We start from the raw sequence: 24,016 nt of genomic DNA on the forward strand, positions 1-24,016 counted from the left end.
CAACATCAACCAGACTTGGCGCCGGGATCGGCTTCGACTTTCAAAATTACAAGTCCTTCGATCGAAAGCTTTAGGCCTTTAGCGCTTAGCTTTAGGAGCCGGCGACGAAATTAGGGCTCGGGATACTCAGCGCTCAGTTCGCGGGGGGCTACTGTACATGCGGTGCAGGAAATGCGAAATGCGAAATGCGAAATGCTTGACGGCTATTCAGCATACTCCGTTGATATTAATGTGCATGCGTCTTGTGCAATAGTGCGATAGTGCAATAGTGCAATACATCCGGACGGCGATGGACAGGCGAGCCGAAAATCCGGGGGTAGGGGGGGTCGGGGGAGGTTACCCCGGACCCGCATGCGCATGAGCCAATATGGGAGCGCGGGGCTGTTCGAAGAAGGGAGCTTGGACCTGCACTGTTCTCCCTACGCAACGGACGATGTAGCCTCCCCAATAGTGTGTTGAGCGATCCGCGGGACAGTACGGCTCGAGGTAATTAGCAATGTTAGCAATGAGCCGGATGTTATCGCGTCAGACAGAGAGTGTGTGTCTTTCCAGCGCAAGGCAACCTCCCCGGAAGCATTAATATTCTGGTGACGACATCCCTGAGGCCTGGGATGGAATCAATTCAACCCCTGACGGAGAGGAGTGCAGGGATTCTCGCCGCCGGCCCCTATTGATTATGTCGATCCACCGTCGATCCTGATCGCAGAACACAAGAACAAGCGAGTCTGTTGCAATTTAGTGTCCCACTGATTGAGCTATGCACCTTCAGCTTCAGAGCGTCTGGCTCGCATTCAGATGTCGCGGGTCAAGTAATGCTATTCCGTGTAGACCACAGAATATCGTACCAGCTATTTGCGAAACCACAGACGGACGGTTCTACTGATAAAAAGCCTCCAGCGCGTCGCCACTACCTCGGTGACGCAGACCGGGAGATACGGCTAATGTAATGACAGGTCGACAAGCGGGACTGCGAAGATGTGCAACAACAGCTTTCAGGAGGTGGACAGGAGGTCGTAGCGGATTACGATGATGATAAGGAGAGCGCGTGCTCCAGTCGGGGAGGGTATAAAATGTCAGCCCGACGGTCAGAAAATTCAGGGGGCTGACAGTCTCATCTCTCGCACCTACCACCACTATCACCCCTACACCAAGCACTCTTCCAGCACGATGTCGCAGTCCCCTTCCCAGCTATCAGCGATCACCGCGTCTACCACCTCCCACCAGCCATCGACGTATCATTCAGTACCCGGCGTGATCTTGTTCAACACGCCCTCGACCACAGGCTCGCCCGCGCACCGCGGTTCATTCACCGGGGAACGGGACGCTCAGCCAGACCAGCCTGGACACGCCGCCGGCCGGCTGAGGCTAGATTTAGTTGCACTTTTTGTCCAAGCGTCTTCCCGGCAAAGCACAACTACAAATGTCAGTGATCACCAGCGCGCTGTTAGATATCGTCTATATCACTAATCTCCGTGTAGATCATATGCAAGCTCGCCGAGGGAGAGACCCCATAGTTGTGATATCTGCGGGACATTGTTTGGGAGGGGGTCAGACCTCAAATGACACAAGAGGTCAAAGAAACACCTTGATGCTTTGCAGTTTCGAAGGGGAGAATCTTCTCACCCTATGAAAGCTACTTGATCTCTGTCTCTAGAGTCAACCATTGGATTACTGGTGATCCACATACATATACATAGTGATTAATACATGATCCTAATGAACAAGCGAACTGCAACCTGACGAGGGAGCTAGGCAGTCATGGTGGTCCACTTCATTTAATGGACGGCCTGCTCGGGATACAAGACCCTTCGGCTCGCACTTGTTGAAACGCAGGGATAAGCCGCACAATCTCTGCCCAGTCATCTACAACTCTTTCCTCATCTTCGTCATCTTCGTCGGGGTTGTCGTCGCTGGTGACGCACGCCTCGATGGCGCAATGGGGCGGTAGAACTCTGCTCAGATAGATCGCGAGTTGAATCGGCGACGAGATAGATGTCTTCCCAACATTGAGCTCTGCCAACCCTGTGAATTCCCCCGACTCCAAGACCACTTGCCGATATTCTTCGTCGCGCTCTGGGGATGGTATGTGCTTGTCCGAGGTGTTCAGATATAGCCCTAATTTATTGATGTCCGGAAAGAAGCTGAGAAGTGGGGAAAGGACGCCGACACCGAGCGTCGATGTTCCTTTGAGATTTGGAGCTGGGTTCAACGAAAGGGTAGTGATACAGGGCAACGCCCGGGCGATGGCGATGACGTTCTCTGTATCGATTTGAAATGGCATAGGATGGTGGAGATGAAGATGCTGAAGGCCCATCAATCGGGTTACCGGCTTGATGTCGTTGAAGGTTATCGCGGGAGGCTCGTAGCTTGCTGGCTCTATGGGAATGACGGAGATGGACAGGTATTCAAGGCCGGGGCAGCAAGCGGATAACACAGCCAACATTGCCTCGTATGCGTTCGGCGATTCGATCCGGGGGGAAATAATCTGAAAGCGGGCGAGTTTGCTGAAGTGGTCTCCCTGTAGAAGGACCTGCGTTGCGCGGGAGAACGTCGTGGGGACGGTGAGGCTGGTGAGTGCAGGAAAGCCGTCCGCGGGTAGAGACGTTGACATCAGATACTTGAATTCGGAAGATTTAGCTAGGGGCATTTCCTCCGCGACTGTGAATGATGCGGCCAAGGCTCTCAAGGCGGGGGCGGAAGCAGCGGCCTTGGCTATGGGGGAGGTAAGCCAGAAGGGTGGGAGACACAACGACGCCAGCGACGGCAAGCCATGTATCGCAGTAGCGAGGAACCCTTCAACACCGGCCTCTGGGGAATAGAACCCATCTTCTTGTAATGAAAGCTTTTCGAGGCCTGGGGTTTTCATGGGCAGCGAAGAGAGGAGAGGTCCGAGCAGGGGGAAGCTCCCTTTCAGGCATATGTTTAATGAGGTGATCGACGTGTGAAGGAAGAGACTGGCGCAGTTGAGAGTACACGTGTGGAGGTGCAAGTCGCGAAGCCTTGGAAGAAGTTCTGACGGGGGGCGCGTGACCAGTAGCTCCAACATAAGGTCGGGGTGGAGCGGTCGGGCGCAGAACCTATGCTGGTGCAATTCACGCACTCGGCCAGCGTACACATCAAATCTAACCCAATCTTGTGGTGTCAACGCGCGGGTAAAGACCTATTGTTCCGTGTCAGCATGGTCTATGAAGCGACAAGAACGACTGCATACCACTTTGTCGTCCTTCATGGCTAGAGGCGCCAGGATACACAAGAGAACGTGGACATCTGGCATCCGTTTCCAGATGAGACCAACGGCGATATTGAACCAGGTCTTGCATACTTGGGCAATGCGAGCTTGGTCGCCGCTGCTTGACTCCTCAAATATCTGATGGAGGATTTCGGGGACTCGCAGAGCCCTTTGGGTAGCGGTAGAGGGGGGCATGGTGATGTTGAGTTCAAAGCCACGAGTCCACCAGTCCTGGCTTTTATGGATCGGTCAGTTGTGGCAGTTTGTGGAAGTGTGTGGCTTTTGGCCACACCTTACCTTGATTCGGTCTGAATGGAGGACAATAGGGCTCTGCCCTCCGTAAGCGTGTCGGAGACATTGTTAGCCAAAATTGAGCAGTCCACGCGTTGCGGTCCTATGACCAAAACCACAAATGACTATGGTCCGTGATCACGAAGTCATGTCTGTAGAAGCGTAATCATCAGAGCAAGCGACCATGGGGGAAGATGAGCTTGTACCATACCGTCGAACTTCAGACTATGCGTCAAGCGCACGCGGCAACATAAGAACATAGAATAACAAAAAACCTAATCTACAAGTTCGAGTTCAATGTCCGAAAAATACAAAGCGTCTACGTGTCCACAAGCAAGGCGAAATATCAAGAAACCATACAACATACATCGACTTAACCATCTAGATGACCAACTTCACCCGAGCACGGTCTTCCACACTGCTCCGCCGACGTCACCGAGCACTCTCTGCACTTCCACCTGCTCTAGATTCAACATCACCCGCCTCTCCTCCTCGCCAACCTTTCCCCCTCCCCTCCCTTTCGCACCGCCGGAGGGATTCTCAACAATCAGAGCGTGCGACGAGGCGAGGGAGTCGAGGATCAGGGTAAGGTCGTATGCCGAGGGCTTGTTCTTCGGCTCGTCGTGCGCGGGGAGGATGGATGCGTAGGCAAGATGCTGGTGTTGAATCTAGAATAACACGATAATGATACGGTGTCATTGAGCGTAATGTAGACAGACGAGGAAGGAAGGCGACCGACCTCGCCCCATTTGATCTCCTCCACGCCCTCTCTCTTCACGCACTTAACAATGGCCGCGAGCATGATCCGTTCATGCAGACTGCAGTCGCGTATGAAGGACGATGTTATCGAGTAGTTAGTATTAGTCTGCATCAGGATCGTCTGCAGCGTCTGCTTCACGTCGGAGACCGTTACGGGTTTCGGTGGAGGGATAGGCGCCGAGGGGTGCAAAGCATCAGAGGAAGCGAGAGCAGACTGGTGCCCCTGATGAATTTGCTCTATGGTAAGTCTTCAACAGGGTGGAAAGCGAGCCAGGACATAAACCCGTTAGCACCACGATCCCCCAATCAAAGATATATAAAAACTAAAGGCAGACTCACCGGCAGATATCCAGAACCCGCCTCGCATCACCGCTGATACTGCTCACTTTCATGGCAGCGTACTTGATTGCGTCAGGTTTCATCACTTCGACAGTAGTCCTAGTTTGATCGCCATCTTTGTCGCCCCCATCATTGGAGGCGAGCTGTGCAGCAGCGAGTCGAGCATTAACGATCTCACTTAGCTGCAATTTATCGTAGGGCGTAAAGTTTATCCGGACCATACCTACACCCAAACACAATAATCAACAATCAGCAACCAATATATTCATACCACGGCCGAGAAAAACCACGCACCAAGCCGACTCCTCACGCGCCCGCTCATAACCCTCTCGGGCAGATCCATCGTGTTCGCGACGGCCAGCACCACAAGCTTGCTACCGACGAGCGTGGGCCAGTTGAAGAAGTTATACACGACGTCTTGTTTGGTCGTCACTAGCTGGTCGAGTTCGTCCATGAGGACAACGCTGTGATCGCAAACCGTAGGACGGATGGAGGTGAACGTCGCATGGGCCAAGTGAGGGAAGGCGGGGCGAGGTGATGTGCAGTGTGATAGGCGTTTAAGGAAGGTATACGCGGAGGTAGATGGCAGATGCGGAATCCAGATCGAACGTTTAAGCGAAAGGCAGTGCGGCGAGATCAGGCACCGAAATAACCGAGCCGAAGAGGGGCGCAGATTCCAGATGTCGCGGATATCCATTTCGATTTGGATCAGTCGTCGGTATAAATAGCGTTGATAAGATCAGTGTCGATATAAATAGAGCATGGAAAAAGAATAGATATAATCAGCAATCCCTTCTTCACCACACACCATTCAGAATGAAGAAATGTCGGGGGAGGTGAAAAGTAGAGGTGAAAACAGCAAAATTGGAGATACTCACCAAGCATGCTGACCGGGCCCTCGTGCCCCGCCCGCAAAATGCTTCGTCAAGCACTTCAAGCTCTCCTTCGCAGAAATCCGCATGTGGCCTTCCGCCTCGACGTCGTGCCCCGAGACGGCCTCCCAGAGGAGGGAGTACGCGGCCGCGGGCTCGGAGAGGCGCAGTCCGTTGATCTCGACGTAGGTGAAGGGGTTGGTTTCCTGTTGAACGGTTTATCATATTTTCACAAGAGGGCGGCGGGGAGGATGAAAGTCAGTAAGAGAGGAAGGGGAATAAAGGGGAGAGAAGGACATACGTTCTGCTCAGCCTGCCGCTTCAACTCTCGCACTACAGCGTGCACAGTCGCCGTCTTCCCGGTTCCCGGCACACCAGAAATATCTACAAACCAAACCATCGATCTAAATAAACAACCCACCTTAAAAGTGCTGACTAAAAGTACTCACAGATACAGCCCCCACTCCCCTCCTCGAGCAGCTCACTGACGCTCCTCAGCACCTTCTGGAACTCCCTCTCCCTGCACGGCAGCGCGTCCGGGCGGCTGCCCACATGCAACATATACATCGCCCGGACCCACGGGTCGTCCGGCAGGTTGTCTGTGTCTCCAGAGCCCACGCCTAATGCGTAGGTCGATAGACCAGACGACCCACCAACGCCCGCAACACCACCAACATTAAAAACACCATCGTCCTCGTCCTCACCACCGACAGAGCCCTCGCCGTCGAGCTGTTTGCGCCGCTTATAAGCCACTTTCCGGCGTTTGGCGAGCGCAGCCTTCGAGTGTGGTGTCGGCTGCGCCAATGCGGCGCGGCGCGGTTTGCGGGGTGTAGCGAACGATGATACGAGCAAGGATTTAGATTTTCGTGGAGATTTGCGGGGTGTAGCTTGGGCGGCGCGCTTGCGTTTGCGAGTAGGCGTTTGCGGGACGTCGTACTCGTCCTCACTTTCATCATCCTCTTCCTCCTGTGAATCCTCGTCCTCTGTGTCCTCGTTCTGCTGAGGGAGCTCAAACGGGTCGCTACCTTGTCCGTCGCTCGCTGCCGACGCCTGATACTCGTCCCCACTAGGCTGACTCTCCTCTTCCTCCCTATCCTCTTCATCATGTGCCTCGTCTCCTTCTTTTACTTTCCTCGTCGCTCTCCCCACTTTGCCGCCTTTCCTCGGCCTCCCCCTCGCTTTCGTGGCCGGCTTACTTGTCTTCTCTTTCTCTTTCTCCCCCTTCTCTAACCGCACGATATCCACAGGCGACAAGTCCCACGCACTCGCATCGCTTGGATCTCCTTCCATGGCAGACAACGCATAGCTAAGGTGGTCGGGCCATGAGAACTCGTAGAAGATACCACGCCGCGAGTGCACGGCGAGGTGGCAGTAGTAGGTGTGCTCATCACCAAGTGAGGAGTCCGTTACATTAGAACTGGGCTTGGGCTTGGACTTGGATGATGTGCGTCGGGAGGATGTAGATGTGGAGGGGATGGACCAGCGCGAGAGCTTTGTGGTTTCTTTGGAGGGGGGAGTGGTGGATATAAGGCAGTGTGATTGGATAGAGCTAGGCCGGATGAGTACCGAAGACGCTACGCTGTAGTAGACTTCGTTCTGCCAGATTTGTTGCATATTTAATGGAAGATACCGACGGAGGCAATATATTGATGACGCACCTCGTAATGTTCACGGGCAGCCCGGATTTTTGGGAGGTCAGAGTGTCTTAGGTACCAATGTATCCGAATTTTGAACGCGTCTTCAGGATCGCCCTCCTCTCCACCATCGTTTTCCTCCATCCCGTCCGAAGGCTTGACTTCCCACATCCCTGAGATGACTGCGATGCTCGGGTGGCGGCTTGCAGTGGTTACGAGCACCGTGTCGCCGACTTTGTAGCGTTCTGCGGGTTCTGATTTGGATTGCTTGGAGGCGCGGGATCTGGCCTTGGAGCGCTGGGGAGGCGTTGAGTAACGTATAAGTTCATCGTAGTAGAGTGTCGTGCATGTGCTGTAGTCAGTGGGATCATCAGCTTCTGCAATGCGTGCTTGCTCCTCGTCGAACAAGTCCGTCTCAACGACAGTCGGGCGCTCGTGGATGGGAGCGCGTGCCCAGGATACAGGAGGCGGCGTGTGGATATCCTGGCGCTTCGAAGGTGATAGCAGAGGTTGGAAGCGTTTCGAACGGCGGGGCGTTGTGGGGATTGACATGGTGGTGGAAATGATGAAGGGACGAAGAGTTAGTCACGCGGAGTAGTGGAGTGTGACTGGACGCGTTTGTGACTGAAACTGACACACCGACTGATAGTGGCTTTTCCAACTAGGAAACAAGGCAAGATGGCCGAGCGGTCTATGGCGTGTGACTCAAGCGATTAGCTTGCCTGCATAAGCAGGTTTCTCATCATCGAAAGATGGCGGGGGTTCGAATCCCCCTCTTGTCATTATTTTTGCTGCCCTCTGTCCGTGGAGGAAGACGTAGTCACGACGTGACCGCGTTACATCAGATTACTATCTGGCAGCAACCTGCGACCTGTCATCATGAGAGACTCGCGCTAGTGCTTAGCACAGTCCGTGCTTTCATGCATCGCCCGCCGAGTTATATTTTAGGAACAGCAGTAAGTCTCTTGCTGGCCGTTAACGCCGTTGACAACGCGTCCAGCTGGCCAGCACGGATCCTGTAACTTCCTGTTTGCTGTCTCTTCCGACTCCATCCTCACGAATCCACAAATTCCAGCGCTCACCCGGGGATTCGTATTTGTCTATAGAATCCGCAGTGAACTAGTGTCATCTTTCTTCCGTAGATATCAACTATGAACGCACTATGGCACTAAGAACCGCCATGCTTCCTTCTCAACTGCCGTGGAGCGCCTTGTCAGCACGAATGCTCCTTCCCTACTCGCCGTGTTGGCTTTCCTCTGCCAAGGTTCTCTCATGCCAGGCTTTGTCCCATCACCTGCATTCATTCGCCATAATTCTGGAATATGAAGAGTGGAGATGGCGGCACGGATGATGATACTCCTCCGTTCGACGAGTCTCTACCCTGTCAACGCACCGGCACCGAAGCTCGGCCTCAGCCTCAGTCCGTCAAGGGCCCCACGCAGCAGCAGCCTTCGACGTCGACCACGTTGGGCGTGGAGAACTACGCCTCGCAGCGTCCGCTCCCGCAGAGGCACTCCAGCTCAGACGACACCTTCTACTCCTTCCCCCCGACCTCCCCGAGTCAAGCCTCGTCCGCGTCTGCATCTGTCTCTGCCTCTGCGTTCGGGTCCCCAAGCATCCCTTTCCCCGCTGCTGACTCGTGGTTCCTCCCCCACCATCACCACCGCGGCGAACCCTTGTTCAATTCCGACGAGAACATCACAGTGGTCATCCGAGGGGACCATTTCTCCCCATCTTCCGTCTCCCCCGACAGCACAAGGCAATCGTCACCAGTGGAAGACCAGGCCCACGATTTCGGGGTGGCAGAGGTTCAGTCACCTGCCGCAACGACGCTTCCCGTCCTCGCGATGCCCCGCCCCTCGTACCCCCACCCGTCAATGGAACGCTGGTCGCACATCGACCTCCCCGTTCCCGTCATCGGGGGGCTCGCAACGTCTGCATCAGCGTCGACCCACAGCCGCTCCTCCCACTCCTCGGTCTACGTGATTCCTGGGGAGGCGATCACCTCAGAGGACATATCACCTACCTCGCGCTACCCCGTCCAGCCGCGCCCTTTCACGCCCGACCAGCCCCGCCACGTCCTCCCCCACCTAACGTCACCCGCCAGCCAGCGCTCGGGCGGCCTCAACTCCGATGAGACGCTCTTCCATCCTCAGGACGGCGACGAGAGGGGCGAGGCGGACTCAGGGGAGGACTATGTCCCCGAGATGAAGGAGACGTACGGCGATGGCGGTGCACATGGCGCGCTGAAGAAAGTGAGCCCCCTGCGGAAGAAATCGCCCATTGGCCGCGCATCCTTAGATGCTTCTAAGGAACGTCCTTCTATCCCTGGCGCACCCCCTACGCACCCCCTCCTCCCTCCACCGCCGCCGCCGCCCCCTCCCCAGTCATTCAGCTCCGACCCCTACTTCGCACCCGACATCATCTACGACTCCTCCGAGGAACTCTCCGTCATCCGCGTCCTCGACACGCGGCTCCTCCCCTGGATCCTCATCTCCATCTTCGTACTCAGCATGGACCGCACGAATCACTCGAATGCGATCTCGGACAATTTGCCGCAAGACCTGGGGTTTGATATCGATACGGTGAATGTGGGCGCGGCGGTGCACTCGACGCTGTTCTTTGTGTTTTGTTTGGTGGGTGCGGTGGCGGCGAAGATTGTCGGCCCAGCGCGATGTGAGTAGCTTTTTGGAGGTCTCGATGAGAGTGTTTGTTGACCGAACTCAATTTGCTTGTAGTCATTCCGATATTGATGTTCGCGTGGGGCATGATCACTGTTGCACACGCGTTCATACGGAACAGGAGGGATTACCTCGCCGGTACGCCCCGTCTCCCATCGTTTTCCTTTATCTAGTGCTCACTTTCTTCGTGCCTCCTCTATTCTATGCTCGTATGGTTTGCGGTGGTCAGTGCGATCATGTACGTCCCCTTCTCTCATATGCCCCACCTGAAAATATCGCTTAATGCACGTACCTACTGTCCAGGGATAGCGATAACAGAAGCAGGCGTCATACCGTCGATACTCGTTTACTTCGGGCGGTTCTACAAGGGCAACGAGTTCGCGACCCGGTTGGCGTACCTGTGGAGCGCGCAGGTATGCATGCATCCTTTTATCTCTTCCCCCTCTCCTTCCACTTCTACGTTCCAAGAACTAACGTCTCCAGATGATAGGCAGCGCCGTGAGCGGGCTCTCGGCCAGCGGGCTCCTGCACCTGCGCGGGATCTTCAAGATGGAGGGTTGGCGGTGGTTGTTTCTGACGGACGGCGTTATTACGATCGTCCTGGCGATATTCACTTGGTGTGTCCACCCATGTCCACGTCCACATCCTCGCATCGTACACTGTTCCGCACCCCCTATAAGCTAACCAAATTATAATGATAACAGGTTTTATCTTCCCCGCCACGCCGCGCATACTACCGGAGGGATACGCGGGAAGAAACCGTGGTTCACGGATCGGCAGGTGCAGGTCAGCGTGACGCGGGTCGTGAGGGATGATATTGCGAAACGGAGGTTGGAGTGAGTTTGGGATTCGTCCGTTGTCTTCATTCCTGCTCTATCACCTTCCATTTATGTGATTTGGTACTGACTTGTGCCTTTTTGCGCGTTAATAGCAAACCTGTAACGTGGGCCGATGCGCGAGACACGTTCTCGGACCCCAAAATATGGATCCATGTTCTGAACACGACGATTGGCTTGACGCCGATGACGCCTTTGCATACATGTACGTTACCTCCTTCACCATCGTTGCAATTTCCTTTGTCAAACGTCGTCTTATTATTTTTTGACAGACTTTCCGCTGACTATCAAGAATTTCCACTTCAACGTCGTACGTCGCCTCTGTTAACTCAGATCAGAAGACACCGAACTGATGCCAGATCTTGTAGTTCGCTGCTAATGCACTTACTGCTCCCCCTCATTTCCTTCAAGCTATTTCCACCATCCTTTTGATACGGCATTCCGATCGTGTGAGAGAACGTGGGTTTCACGGTGCTATAGGAAGTACGTCCGTTCCTCCTTTGCATACCAAGTCATTTATTCATCTGGGGAATAGCCGGCTGGCAACTCGTCGGGTGGTTTCTTCTGCTGTTCCTGCCTTCCGGAACGCCAAGGATCGTCAAGTACGTGCCCCGCTCTTCTCCTCGCGCACCATTCATCTGGTTGAATTACCCCAACCCGATAGATACTTTGCTGCCGTCATCGTCGCGTCCTATCCAGCGGTCCACCCCCTCAACGTGGCTTGGATGGCCGAGAATGCTGGGTTCGTCCCCTTTAGCACTATGTGTGCGCGTGCGCGACCATACTTACGCCTCCTCCGTATGCAGGAGCATAGGAAAGAGGGTCATAGCGACTGGCGCAATGAGTGGATTCTCCGCTATCCATGGAAGTGAGCAGGCAACTTCTCCGTCCACTATGAAATACGAACTGATTTACATCGTGCCCACCAATAGCTTGGGGCTCGCAAATATATCGTGCGGACGATGCACCTGGTACGTTTATGACATTTCCCATCAACCCACATCACGGCTACTGATCACTCTCGAATCTCGATCCTATTCGTCAGACTTCCGCAGAGGCAACTCCATCAACGTGGCATTCGCCACGACGGCCCTCTGCATGTGGCTCGTCCAGAAATACTACTACCAGTACCTGAACCGGAGGCACGCGAATCGGTACGCTGAGCTCACGCCAGAAGAGCGAGAGCGAGAAGAGTTGTTAGAGGAAGCAAAAGGAAATTCAAGTGTTCTGTTTAGATTCGTAAGCTGATAGAGTCTGCTAATATTGTTGTATTGCTGTGATGTGTTCGTGCCATCGACATAGATTATAAACGACATTACATACCCCATTTACTTGATGCATCCGTGTAATGCTGTAAATCGTAGTACTTTCGAGATATCGAAGCATCTTGGGAACCGCAGATCCTGTCACGTGGGTACGGCTTGTAATTTTTTGGTCCTTAACGCGTTCACCACGATGTTCCCGAATCAAACAGCAGACCAACGATTAGCCATGGTACCGGAAATTCTGAGCCAGATATTTGAAGGCTCATGGCGCGGTGAACAAGTTCGATCTGCACGCGTGAGCAGGTTTTGGTGCAATCTCGTCCTCAATCTCATCTGGAAGAGATTGGACGACCTGGGCGTGCTTTTCCGACTGCTGGCGCCTCTGACCCCGAGTAATGGAGTAATTGTAAGTATACTGTTTTCCTTCCGTACTACATTCGTTGATAAACTGAGATCTAGGCATTTACCCGTGCACTGACAAGCAAAGATTGGGCTCGGTTCAACTATTACGCTAATTTTTATGAAGGCGACGACTCACATGCTATAACTATGCTCGCCGAAGCACTGCCCAGGCTATCATCACTAGAATCCTTGACTCTCCCGATCTGCTGGTTCACCCCTGCCGTGGTCGACGCTGCTGCATCCTGTGCTAGCCTAGATGGATTATCTACAGCCACCTTGGACGGAGACAGAGTATGGCCAGTTGTATTCACTGTCCCTTCGCCACGATGGGTTTCCAGTGCTGCGCTTCCTTTCTATCACCCTTCCATTCCACCGTGCCGCAATGTTCATCTCCCAAGGCCACCACTTCGATGCCCTCACCTGCTTCGAGGCTCAATCTCCCTATAGTATTGTAGAACCGGATGAATACGGAGTGATTTTATCTGCGTTATCAACTTTCTGTTCGGGTCGAGAGTATCACCCTCAGCACCGCTGAACCACGAGAAAACGTAGCAGAACACCACGCCATAACCTATCGCGAGTTGTCAACAATAACCCGACTAACTGCTCTTCAATCTGATGGTATCCGTCATACTATGCCGCTTCAACTTGTCGCTGACGATATCATCGCGATCGCCCGAGCGTTGCCTAATCTTTCGGATCTATCCTTAAACCCAGCCCTCGATGTTGCCGCTGCGTCAACACTTGTTGTTTCGGTTCTTTCGCCTCCTTGCGACCTCTGCCTCATATCTTTGGGGCTGTACTTGAACGCCGCAAATGAGCACATACCGCCACCTCCATCAATTGACGAAGAACTTCAGCAAGCGGTCCCAGAAAAGGTGGGATTCGCGAGCCTTAGGAAGCTCACTGTCTGGTTTTCGTCCCTCGCATCTCCAGTGCCGCTCGCCGTTTATCTAAGTAACATCCTTCCGCCTGGTTGTGTGCTGATTTTTGGCAGTTACGGAGAGTTGAGGCCCGAAGAGCCTGGCCCAACGGCTTATTCCTATGTTCAAGCAAGTGCGAGCCCAAGGGATGCGAACTGGTCTATTGCGTCGCGGCCGCGATGCTCTCTCTCGTTGACCCTGACCGGTTTATCGATGGTCACCATCGACCTCGCTTCATTTTTATTTTTTATTTATATTGGTACTGCTCATATCAACATGATGCCTGCAGCTGCCTCATGCGCGCAAGCACTTTGAATGTCTATCACTCCCCCGTGTCACTTCATCCTACCCTCTCCCGCTCCACGTCATATGCAATTAGCCTTGTCCTCATGGACAAACTCGGCCGACTAACCAAGCAAAATGTACAACTTCTTCAAATACCGGAAGATAAGACACTTCATGGAGCCGCTCAGGAGACTTCAGGAGCCCTATTCAGGGAGCTCAGGCGCTTAATCCTGCTCTCGTATTGTCTTCAGAACTTTCTTTTCCCAATCCTTCGCCGGAAGACCTTCAAGTGACATGCTATCTTTCTTAGGTAACCACTAATAGTACGCCCAACGGGAAGCTGCCATGCGCGTACGTACTCAGAGCATGGACCGGCTAATGTCACGATGCAGAGGCCGAAGACCAGAGCCAAAGTATAATTCCGATTCAAGTCAACACTCAGTAATCAGTACCGGCCTCATTCGCTCCATCAATTTTAGTATGTGGCCCATGTTACAGTAAGCAGCCAAACCAGGCACTCCGTAACAGCGTCACTGAATTCTGGGCTATGCCGCACATGACCGCAAATGGATTAACAGTTAATGCCAAGCAATTTCCCCCACTCGGGGTCGTACAACTTCTTCTCAGTTTACGGGCCATGAGCGAGTACTCTTGTTTGTATCGACATGATCTATACACAGCCTAAACTATGAGTGAACACTCACAATTGGTAGTATCGGGAATCGATATTCTGCTATGGACCTTCTGGATATGTGGCACGCGTATTGTGTTGGCTACTAATACAGTCCTCGACGGCATTCAATTGCTGCACAGCCCATACAACCCGTGCCGTCTCAACGTCAGGCTCGACGACGGTGGCTCGAGTCAATATACCTTGTCTCACCTCTTTCATCTCCCCCCTCTCACCTTCGCGCATTCTGCACCTCTTCGATGAAGCTTGTCGCACTGTTCAGCACCTTCATAGTTCTGTTTGTCAACCATTCTTCTGCAATTCGCTTGGTTCCCATTCCTGACATTGATGCTCGTGTGAGTAGTTCCTTCTCCGAATAGATCGCACCTCAACTGAGCATCGTGGAAGTCGCCAACTCTACAAGAACGTGCCCCTCAAGCTACGCCGGGTGCGTTGGGCCCGACGTTGAAAGGTCCCATGAGCGCTGTTGGTCAGACCACATCGCAAGATAAGCCTTTGGGCTCGACTATGAAGGGAGTCGTGGATGGTGTTAAGAAGGCCACATCGCAAGGCGGGTCCGATGGATTTATCAAGTCTCCCGCGAAAAACCCCGTCTATGCTGCGTCCGCCTCTACGAAGGAGGGATCACCAGCTTCTGGGCCTGTGCGGGTCGCTTCGAGCAGCAAAACGGGAGCCCCAGGCAATGCTGTTGCAAAACCTGGTTCAGACAGGCCTGTTTCTCCCGGCTTGATATCGTCAGTGAAGGATGGCTACGACAGCGCCCTGGCAAAGCCTTCTACAGATAAACCTGTTTCGCCTGCGTCGTCTGCTTCGAAATCCGATACCCCCGGCTCTGTGACGGCTGCGACTAGCAGCAAGAGTACCGGGGGCAAGCCAGCAGCCGATAAGCCCATATCGTCCGCAACGAAAGAGGGGGCTACCGGTGGCCCCATTCAGGTAGCGTCAAGTAACAAGCCCAACCCGGGCGGCTCCACCAAACCAACGATGGACAAACCTGTGTCTCCTAACTCGTCTTCAAAGGTCGGTCAGAGCGGTTGGACTCAAGTAGCAAGTAGCAACAAGAGCAGCGGTGGCGGGTCGGCTACGAAACCCGCTGCAGACAAACCTGTCGCACCATTCGAATCGTCCGGCAAGGGGAGTGGGAACGCGGATGCTCCTGTTCGCGTCGCCGTGAATAACAAACCCAACAGTTCTGGAGGGGATATTTCGCAAAAGGCAAAGGAGGTAGAAGCCGCCGGGAAGAGTAAGGAGAAAGCGAATAGTGTGTCGGAAAAAGCGAAAGAACTGGCAAATGCTGGGAAACCGAAGACCTTTACTCAGCAGGCCAAGGAAGCTATGGAAGCGTCCAAGAGCAAGAGCCAGCCAGAGTCAAATTCGGGTGTTAAACAGCCTGGCTCGTCTGCACCATCCTCCCCTTCCTCATCCCCAAACAAGGATGCAGCCAATGCGAAGAACTTTGCCTCGAATCATCCCTCCCCTTCAACGGCCGACTCTGATGATGACTCGAACAATCCCGTCACGAAACCTCGGCCGGTAGAACCCGCCAACAAGGAGAAATCTGACTCTAAGACGCCAGTATCAAAGGGCAACGACCCGGAACAAGCTAATTCTGCCTCGAAGGCGAAGACTAACACTTCCGACTCGCACCGCGTACCTGCATCCAAGGGCAAATCTGACCCCGTGGTGGAGGACGAACCATCGAGGCCACCTTCGTCGAAAGCCAAGTCCGAAACCGATTCGGCAGCGAAAGGACCAACATCGAAGGGGAGCTCGAATTCGAACATGGCCGGGGATCAAGCTCCAAAGGGCCCTACCACGAAGGATAAATCTTCTGCTACGGATCCCGCGTCGAAGGGGAAAACACCGCCATCTGCTGCTTGCATCCCCGGTGATGCGACTGTTGGCCGTGTTCTCGCTGCAGACGGTAGCCGAGCTGGGGCCAATCCTTCTGACACGTCGATACTTCTGAACAAGTATGGCCCAGTCATAATTGGGTTGCTTGCTGGTAACCTAGCTTTGATGCTGGTCATGAGCGGACTAGGTTTCTACGTCTTCGTATCCAGGAGTGGGAGGGCTCGCAAAGGCCCGATGCGTATGGCTTCAAACTACCACCCTGTCAAGCTGGACGACGCAAAGGACAGTCAGTTTATTTATGCCGCTCGATATGACGCCTAGTTAGACTTGGACCCATCACAGACTTTTGACGAAATATTCGGACGATCTCGCTGTTATCTATGGGTGCGGAGTGGAGTCGTTTCATCCTTTGGTATAACATTCAAGTACACAGTGTATGAAGCTTACACTTATATTCGCCCTGAACGCTCTCCCGGGACATATGTCGCATATGAAGGGCGCCTTATCTACTATGTGCATTGTTAACTCGAGGGTTGTTTTGTTGATGCAAAGATGGGCAGAGACGGGGGTGCAAAACAAACCACCGAACGAAGTATCAGTAACCACGTACATTCAAGATTGTCCTTCGCCATAAAGCCTGCTTGAGGCTTGGGGTTTCTTCTGGCTGCAAGTGAGGCACCACTGGCCTCACACTTTAGGCGGTACCAGCAGGATCGGTGTTACTAGATGGGATGCAGTAAGAAAGTAACTTTGATGGTGCGAGAAAATGTGATCATGACCACCGTTCACCATCCAACCGCAGGAGTTGGGGGATCCTATACCGCGCATTGGCGAGAATATAGTAAACCAATTTTGATTTTGGCAGTCAGATCTTCAGATATTGCATGGCCACGAGGGAACGCTCGCCAAGACTATGCTCGCTGAAGCCCTGCCGGGGCTAACATTGCTACGATCATTGACACTCCCGATACCCTGGTTCACCCCTGCCATGGTCGACGCTGTGGCATCTTGTAGTAGCCTGCATGAATTATCTACATCAACCTTGGCCGACGAGGGAGCCAACATCGAGCTCTTTGATTATGACCAGTTGTACTCGCTGTCTCTCCCTTCCGGTGGGTTTCCGGCGATCAGCATTCTTTCCGTCGTTCTTCCATTCCCCCGCGCAGCGAAGTTCATTTCACAAGGCAGCCATTTCAACACACTCACCCGCTTCGAGGCTCAATCTCCCGATAGTATCGTAGAACCGCACGAATACAAAGTAATTTTATCTGCGTTATCAAAATACTGTCCGAACCTAGAAACTATCACCCTTTTCGCCACTGGACCACGAGGAGACGCGAGAGAAGACGATGCCATAACCTTTCGCGAATTGTCATCAATAACGCAATTCACAGCCCTTCAGTTGGTTTCTTTCCGCCATATAATGCCGTTTCAACTTGTTACAAAGAACATCGTCGCAATCGCCCGAGCGTTGCCTAATCTTACGACTCTGGTCTTGAATCCGGATCCCCACTTCCCCACAGCGTCGCCGCTTGCCGTGTCGGTGCTCTCGATGCTTCGTGACCTCTGCCCCAACCTCGTATCACTGGGCCTGTACGTAAACGCCGCCGATGAACACATACCGCCACCTCCTGCAAACGACGATGAACACCGCCGAGCGCTTCCAGCATCGGCGGAATTTACGACCTTGAAGAGATTCGCTATCGGGTGGTCGTCCCTTTTGTCGCCAATCTCGCTCGCGGTCTATTTAAGTAGTGTTCTACCCGATGACTGTGCGCTAGACCCTTCACTCAACGCAAAGCATTGGGATGAAGTTCGACGGCTTATCCCTGTGTTCAAGCAAGTACGAGCTCAAGGAGTGCGGACAGGACGGATCACTTGCGACCACTCTGACCGAGACCTATACCAGTCATCTAGATCAATAAGTGTAGCAACGTCGTCCAGTTCTGTTATTAGACGTGTTGATACTTCACCACAGCTTTGAAGCCAACGCCGCAACAATTTTGTCACGTCGATGTACCAAGTACACATATAACGTTGTATTTCCATGTACCTCTTTTTTGGTCCAAAACGCTTTTTCTTTTTTGTAGCGGCTGAGGTCTCCTTTCGCCTGAAGGATAAGCCGCAAACATCGCAACCGAATGGCCGTACATACACTCATGTATGAGAGAACATCGTCCTGAAAGAATGTCTTCTGCGCGACGTGTTCGGTTGGCGCGTGGTTGTCTGTGCTTTTCGCGGTTTCGCGATTCTATCGGCGGGGCACCCACTATCACCCACTAACAAAAGGCTCTGCCTTGGGAAATGGGATCGTTCTTCGTTCAGTTAATTTGATCCATTACCGACTACTTTATGATTACATCGTTCAACATCAAGTAAGCCTCGCGGGTGGCTTGGTGCGCCATCCCCTCGGCTTTTGGAGAAGCTCGTAATTCTCGGGGACGAGAACCCCCTGGTACTGACGAGAATTGTGTTCATACACCCATGAAAATCTCTAGGAGCCATCGGGGTATGTGATTGCCCAACGTTGTTTCCTCGTCTGCAGCCCCATTAGATGTTAAGTACATGTCATGATAGATTATACACATTACACCATTACACGATGACCGTGTCGTCGTCTGCAGGTTCCTGCGCCGATAGCAAGCCGTCAAGCTCCTTCACCCTTCTTTCCCAATTGCCCACCTCCGCCAGTTTGGCCTCCAATGAGATAACCTCACGGTCGATGCCCATGAGCTCCTCCGCCGTCCCCACGCGCGAGAGTGACCAACGCCCAGACCCGTCGCCTGCCAGCGTCAGCAAGTTGGTGTGGTACTTCATCAGGGAAGGTCTATAAGAGAGAAAGTCGCGTTAGATGGGCCTGAGGATATGGGGGTGGAAGAGGCAGGTATGTACCTGAGAGATATGGTGATCAGGGTGATACCGAGCGACTTTGCGTGTTCGTACATCCGGCCTTCAACATCGCTGGACACGGCGCTTGTGCACTCTGAAACAAAAAACTTGTCAGCTCGAGTATGAGTATATGGGGAGAAGGGGGATACATACCGTCTAGTATGGCAAACTTGGGACGATGATAGAACACCCTAGCCATACCCATCTACACAGTTAGTCAGCTTCAGAGTCCCGTAGCCAGGGCAAATCGGGTGGCCTACCCGTTGTTTCTCGCCCCCACTCAACACATCCCTCCACTCCTTCCTCGTCGTCCACCCACCCTCTCTCTCCGGTAAATAAGCCAGATACACCATCTCCAAGATCTTCATCAAATCCTCCAGCGTCTTGCCTGATTCCAAAAACTCGGCATAAGAATGCGGGTAGATTATCTGATCCAGCAAGCTCCCCGCGACCATGTAAGCCCTCTGTGGGACGACGAACAAGCCTTTGCGTCCTTTGTCCGACGGGCGATTGACCTGTGAGTTGACTCCTTGGGGCGGCCATAGACCCGACAGAACGCGAGCGACGGAGGATTTACCGACGCCGTTGCTGCCAGTGATCATAAGATGCTCGCCTTCTTTCAAGACCAATGAGAGATCCTTGACTAACGCCGGCGTTTCATTCGAGGACTGCAAATCCAAGCCAAGGGCGCCATCACCATCGATGTTGATATCCTGATTATTTCCCCTCGGGCGTGGGATACCGATGTGAACGTGGTCTAGTTCTACCACGTCTTCGCTGTCCGTAGAACTCGGTGGAAGGGGCTGAAGATTATGCAAGTTCGACAGCAGAGTGTATAGCCGAGTTGTCAGACCGGCAAGTTCGAGCAGATCCTTGTAGGCGTACATGAGCCTGCCGCCAGCATCGGCCAACGAGAGGAGTAGGCGTCGATTCGAGATGTAAGCTAGCCATAGATTGTAAGTTTGTGGTCACTGGCATTCCGCACGAATGGAGGTCTTACTTTCCGTTCTACCTGCAACAGCATCGTCAGGTTTCTCTCCAGCAGCTGCGCCGGTCTGGACACCCAGCGAGCGCTTCGTGCGTGTGAACAGCAACGGTACAGCTATGAGTCCATACCCAGCAGCAGACCACATATATTTGATAACATAGTCTTCTGTCCATTCATAGGCTATTCGAATCTGTTCGGGAACTGGTGAGACCGAGACTCTGTCTCCAACGAAACGGCGTATATCATACCTTATAGATGGAGTTGACGTGCTTGATCAACCGTAGATAGGCCCGGCTGAGTATATCCTTCTCGCGGGCACCGCCGTCATAGAACCTGGGCGCATAGGTCAATAATATTAGCTGGAACATGGAACAACAAACTCACGCTATTTCTTCGCTTTCCCGACCTATCCGTCCCATCCCAGCGCGGTACTCACCTTCAAGGCGTGCCTCAACAGCTGCTAGCCTCCCAAACGCAGGAGTCACCGCCCGTAGAATAGAGACCGTCGCATAGTAGTTTCCGAACAACAGTAATGTACCGCGTATACCCAGTGTACGTGATAGCTGTGAGGTGAAGAGGAGGATATCGAGGGAGGGTTTCAGGATGTTCCCGCTATAAGGAGCGTTAATACCTACGAGTCTAGATGGATGAAGAATGCGCACTAGAGGCCTGCCAGAGCGTCTGCCCACGCGTCGACGTCGGCGGTGACGTATTGGTCGATGCCATCCAAGTCAGAGCGGTAGTAACGGAGGTTGGGCGCCGAAGAAAGGTATAAATCGTTGATGTATCTCGATAAACGCGTCCGTAGATTTAGTGATAACTTGGCTTGAAGATGCCGAATCTGACACCGTAGTCAGAAACTGTGTTTCTTCGTAATGTAGGACTCACCATAGAATTGGTGTATGTACTCGGAATCGCGAGTAGGAACCATAAACCCAATCCCTTTAAAAAACCTTTGCCGTCCGCGCGAACCAAATCACGGACGATGATTCCGTCCAACCTGGCCACGCCAACGCTAAGCACAGTTCGGAGAATCAGGAAGAACGAATGCAGCGCGACGATGAACGTCTCTTTCGACCGGAATTTCGGGAAGGCTATTCGGAATAGTATGGCTCGCAGCTGCCGTAGGAAATTGGAGTCGACATTTGGTTTGGTTTGCGAAACAGGGGGGATCTCAGGAAAGTACGGAGCATCGGACTCGAATTTCTCTGTCGGTGTCGGCTGGATGTTGACCTTGGGGGGAAGCTGAGTACAGGTCTGACATGAAGACGACGAACGTACTTTGGACACTGTGTTTCGATACGGTACAAGCAAGGTCTTTGAGCCGTCCGCCTCCTTGGTGTACACTTGCTGAAGGGCTTCCGCTAGCTCTTGGGCTGCATTCTGGTTTACTCCTGCTACTTTCTTGAGTCTCGCGAGAGCATCCTTTGGTATCGTAAAAACTCGGGACCTCAGAACGAGAAAAGCGGCCAGTAATGTGAACGCTGAGCTTCTTGATAGAGGTATTGATGGCTTGAGTGGTTTCGAGAAGAGATTCATGGCAGTCTACACCATATGTCAGCCCCTGCTCGTTCCAAGACGTGATGGCAGAGGTGAGAGGAATACAAGCACAGTACTAGTGGGATGGTGCATGTGGGGGCGGGGCATGTGATTTCGACGGATGGCGCTCGTGGTCTAAAATGTCCGATTCATTATCTTTTTGGTTTACAGCCAAGTACGGGATATGTAAAGCGTCGCTCATCGTCAGAGCACCCCAGTGGTATAAACAGAGATCTCGGATGTTTAATAAAGCCCCAAAGAAATTCTCCCAACTGAAATAACTGAAATAACGAAAACTTGAATATGACTTAGAAGTGCACATGGAGGTGAAGTCAATCCTCGTATGTATCCAGTACTTTTTGCAAATTACGACGAGGGGGAAGGACGGGCAAGTCTAAGCTGTCGACATGAAGGAACTCGAGTGTGGGGCATGGAAGATCTCGAACCCTGTTCGTAACTTGAAGGTCCATAGCGAGTACGTTCTACAGATAAAACATCTACAATTGGATTTGTACGAGTTCCTCTTGTTCAGACGTTAGGTCGGGTCGTAGATTTTGGTTCATCCTTTACAGTCCTTTGCACGCTTCCGTGCCCTTCGCTCCGCGATATCAGGCGTTCTGACAATCCAGACCGTACAGGGGTTGCAGGGGCTCACGCGACTATACACAGATTCTGTATTCTCCCAATAGTGCCGCGAGGCTTCTCTAATCGGCGTTCTTGCATGGTTTGCATCTGACGCTGCGGAATACTAGCCAGATAACAACTTTGGTCCACGGGGTGCTACGGGGAAGTGACTGGCTCTTGACTCTTTTAGTTCTTCTACGGCCATGGGATTGCTTTCCTCGGGGCGGGGGCTCGCTGGGGCCCGTGGAGAAGGGTTCGCGATCCCGTTTGGGTGTAAAAGTACTTTGGTACAGTTGGATTGTGTCATGTATGATCCTAATAAAAGAATCGATACACCAAGCGGGCAGCAGGCAGCTTGGACACAATATCCACCGCTCTACTTTGACCCTTCATGAAGTAGATCCATGCTGTGACCGGACAAAGTCAGAGGCATTTCGTTTCCCTATAGATATAGTGTTCCAAACACACAATGAAATTTCACCAACATTGATATGGGCCGGCCGGTTCAAATACTTGTCATCATTTAGTATACACAAACTGTCACGCGCAGACGTATTGCAAGGAAAGCACGAAACTATAACTATCAGCATTAGACGGAAAATAATGCTGTATGATACGGAAATTCGCCTTCAAGTAAGGTCGATGACTTCGCCAGGTATGAAAATCGGAACTTGACCCTCCGTCTTCACGCGTTTCCTCCTTTTATTGGCTTTATGGTCGGCCGTATCGGGTTCTCGTTTCACACCTCGAGGTTTGTCGATCTCGTCCAACCGCTTCTGAATGAGTTGAAGTTGTTGCTAATAGCAGATGTGTGAGACGTGATGGATGGCTATTGTTTCAGAGTTGAACCAGAAAGCGACTGACTCTTAAGAGATCTACTTCTTCTGTGTCAACAGGATGGGCGTTGGTACTCTGACCCCCGGATTCGGGGCTGCGTCTGGAGATCATTGAGGCAGGTTCAACGGTGGGCGGAGGGGGAGCAATGCCGTTTGCCTGTAATAATGCTTTGCCGCGAATGGATGTAAAGTAAAAGGGCAACAAAGCCAAAGTCGTACCGAGAGGGCGGTATTTGAAACTGAAAGAGACCAAACGCTCGACACGCTCCAAATAGTGTGTCGCGGGCCTGCTATTTTTGATGCCCGGTGTCCGTTTAACCTGGACAGGCTTTCCGAAGCTACTGACACGTCCGCTCAGATAATGCTGATGAAGAATTTTGAAAGCTGACCTAACGCAATGGCCTCCTATTTTCTTAGACGTTTCATGGACTGGTCCTCCCAAACGCGGAGCAGCAGAAGTTGTCTCCGTCCTAGATTCCCCCTTGAGGTATCTCCCCAGTCGAGTAGACCACGCAGATAGCGTGATTTCCCCAAATTTAGGGTCGATCGCAGAGTGCATATATGCGTCATCGTCTAAGGGTTGAATGCCATCAATGAAGAAAGTTTCCAAGTCGAAAGTCCGTATATTTTACTCACCAGTCGTGGTGATCTTCGAGAACACGAGAGGACTCGTCTCTGTTGAAGATACGGGTACATCCTTGATCGTACCGGTCACTTCAGACGGACGTCCCTTGCGTTTTGGCCCTAGAATTGGTCCTGGTATCGGCAAACCATCTGCGCTCAGCCTCCACCATGTGTCAGCAGAGCAGGATACATCCTTAAAATGTACACTGAACGTCTTCAAAGAAGTTTAGTGAGGTTCCCAACCGTTACCCGGCGCACTCACCTTTGCCTCCTCCGATGCAATCCAACACGTAACGACCGGGACTCCACCTTCGTGTTCTGCGATCTCTACATTGTATTCTTTAGTCGGAACCCCCTCTATTTCAATCCAAGCTGAGAATTTGTTGCTCTGGACCATCTTGAGTGAAAAGAGAGAGAGAGTATGTACGAAGATCACCGTGAAGGTGTTCTTGACG

General features: G+C 52.7%; 9 protein-coding genes and 1 non-coding gene across 10 annotated transcripts; 6 read left to right on the forward strand and 4 right to left on the reverse strand.

Moving 5' to 3' along the window:
- Nucleotides 1–1,167: 1,167 nt before the first annotated feature.
- Nucleotides 1,168–1,514, forward strand: PC9H_009342 (uncharacterized protein; the record flags this gene model as incomplete). Its single annotated transcript, XM_036778847.1, has 2 exons — nucleotides 1,168–1,422; nucleotides 1,479–1,514. 2 exons carry the CDS (start codon nucleotides 1,168–1,170, stop codon nucleotides 1,512–1,514), a joined length of 291 nt encoding a protein of 96 aa, XP_036628236.1.
- Nucleotides 1,515–1,771: 257 nt separating this feature from the next.
- PC9H_009343 (uncharacterized protein) lies at nucleotides 1,772–3,424 on the reverse strand (the record flags this gene model as incomplete). Its single annotated transcript, XM_036778848.1, has 2 exons — nucleotides 1,772–3,160; nucleotides 3,215–3,424. 2 exons carry the CDS (start codon nucleotides 3,422–3,424, stop codon nucleotides 1,772–1,774), a joined length of 1,599 nt encoding a protein of 532 aa, XP_036628237.1.
- Nucleotides 3,425–3,915: 491 nt separating this feature from the next.
- On the reverse strand, nucleotides 3,916–7,676 carry ORC1 (Origin recognition complex, subunit 1; the record flags this gene model as incomplete). The annotated part of the gene is made up of 8 exons (XM_036778849.1): nucleotides 3,916–4,188; nucleotides 4,260–4,527; nucleotides 4,619–4,841; nucleotides 4,913–5,082; nucleotides 5,497–5,696; nucleotides 5,792–5,874; nucleotides 5,940–7,086; nucleotides 7,149–7,676. 8 exons carry the CDS (start codon nucleotides 7,674–7,676, stop codon nucleotides 3,916–3,918), a joined length of 2,892 nt encoding a protein of 963 aa, XP_036628238.1.
- A 120-nt stretch (nucleotides 7,677–7,796) lies between these two features.
- On the forward strand, nucleotides 7,797–7,906 carry PC9H_009345. Its single transcript has one exon. It is a non-coding gene; the product is annotated as a tRNA-Leu (tRNA).
- A 540-nt stretch (nucleotides 7,907–8,446) lies between these two features.
- Nucleotides 8,447–11,889, forward strand: PC9H_009346 (uncharacterized protein; the record flags this gene model as incomplete). Its single annotated transcript, XM_036778850.1, has 12 exons — nucleotides 8,447–9,800; nucleotides 9,863–9,943; nucleotides 10,130–10,218; nucleotides 10,289–10,422; nucleotides 10,510–10,641; nucleotides 10,737–10,893; nucleotides 11,010–11,124; nucleotides 11,177–11,243; nucleotides 11,306–11,383; nucleotides 11,448–11,509; nucleotides 11,574–11,612; nucleotides 11,687–11,889. 12 exons carry the CDS (start codon nucleotides 8,447–8,449, stop codon nucleotides 11,887–11,889), a joined length of 2,511 nt encoding a protein of 836 aa, XP_036628239.1.
- A 207-nt stretch (nucleotides 11,890–12,096) lies between these two features.
- PC9H_009347 (uncharacterized protein) lies at nucleotides 12,097–13,546 on the forward strand (the record flags this gene model as incomplete). The annotated part of the gene is made up of 3 exons (XM_036778851.1): nucleotides 12,097–12,312; nucleotides 12,366–12,552; nucleotides 12,861–13,546. 3 exons carry the CDS (start codon nucleotides 12,097–12,099, stop codon nucleotides 13,544–13,546), a joined length of 1,089 nt encoding a protein of 362 aa, XP_036628240.1.
- A 900-nt stretch (nucleotides 13,547–14,446) lies between these two features.
- PC9H_009348 (uncharacterized protein) lies at nucleotides 14,447–16,382 on the forward strand (the record flags this gene model as incomplete). Its single annotated transcript, XM_036778852.1, has 2 exons — nucleotides 14,447–14,542; nucleotides 14,595–16,382. 2 exons carry the CDS (start codon nucleotides 14,447–14,449, stop codon nucleotides 16,380–16,382), a joined length of 1,884 nt encoding a protein of 627 aa, XP_036628241.1.
- A 592-nt stretch (nucleotides 16,383–16,974) lies between these two features.
- Nucleotides 16,975–18,045, forward strand: PC9H_009349 (uncharacterized protein; the record flags this gene model as incomplete). The annotated part of the gene is made up of 1 exon (XM_036778853.1): nucleotides 16,975–18,045. The coding sequence occupies one exon, from the start codon at nucleotides 16,975–16,977 to the stop codon at nucleotides 18,043–18,045; it is 1,071 nt and encodes a 356-aa protein (XP_036628242.1).
- A 611-nt stretch (nucleotides 18,046–18,656) lies between these two features.
- On the reverse strand, nucleotides 18,657–21,477 carry PC9H_009350 (uncharacterized protein; the record flags this gene model as incomplete). The annotated part of the gene is made up of 10 exons (XM_036778854.1): nucleotides 18,657–18,888; nucleotides 18,954–19,044; nucleotides 19,104–19,155; nucleotides 19,211–19,893; nucleotides 19,951–20,128; nucleotides 20,187–20,271; nucleotides 20,323–20,550; nucleotides 20,601–20,779; nucleotides 20,827–21,171; nucleotides 21,220–21,477. 10 exons carry the CDS (start codon nucleotides 21,475–21,477, stop codon nucleotides 18,657–18,659), a joined length of 2,331 nt encoding a protein of 776 aa, XP_036628243.1.
- A 1,253-nt stretch (nucleotides 21,478–22,730) lies between these two features.
- PC9H_009351 (uncharacterized protein) lies at nucleotides 22,731–23,958 on the reverse strand (the record flags this gene model as incomplete). The annotated part of the gene is made up of 5 exons (XM_036778855.1): nucleotides 22,731–22,898; nucleotides 22,966–23,275; nucleotides 23,327–23,510; nucleotides 23,574–23,775; nucleotides 23,824–23,958. 5 exons carry the CDS (start codon nucleotides 23,956–23,958, stop codon nucleotides 22,731–22,733), a joined length of 999 nt encoding a protein of 332 aa, XP_036628244.1.
- Between the last annotated feature and the right edge of the window lie 58 nt (nucleotides 23,959–24,016).

Source organism: Pleurotus ostreatus (assembly GCF_014466165.1).
Source record: "Pleurotus ostreatus strain PC9 chromosome Unknown scaffold_7, whole genome shotgun sequence".
Taxonomy (NCBI): Eukaryota; Fungi; Basidiomycota; class Agaricomycetes; order Agaricales; family Pleurotaceae; genus Pleurotus; species Pleurotus ostreatus.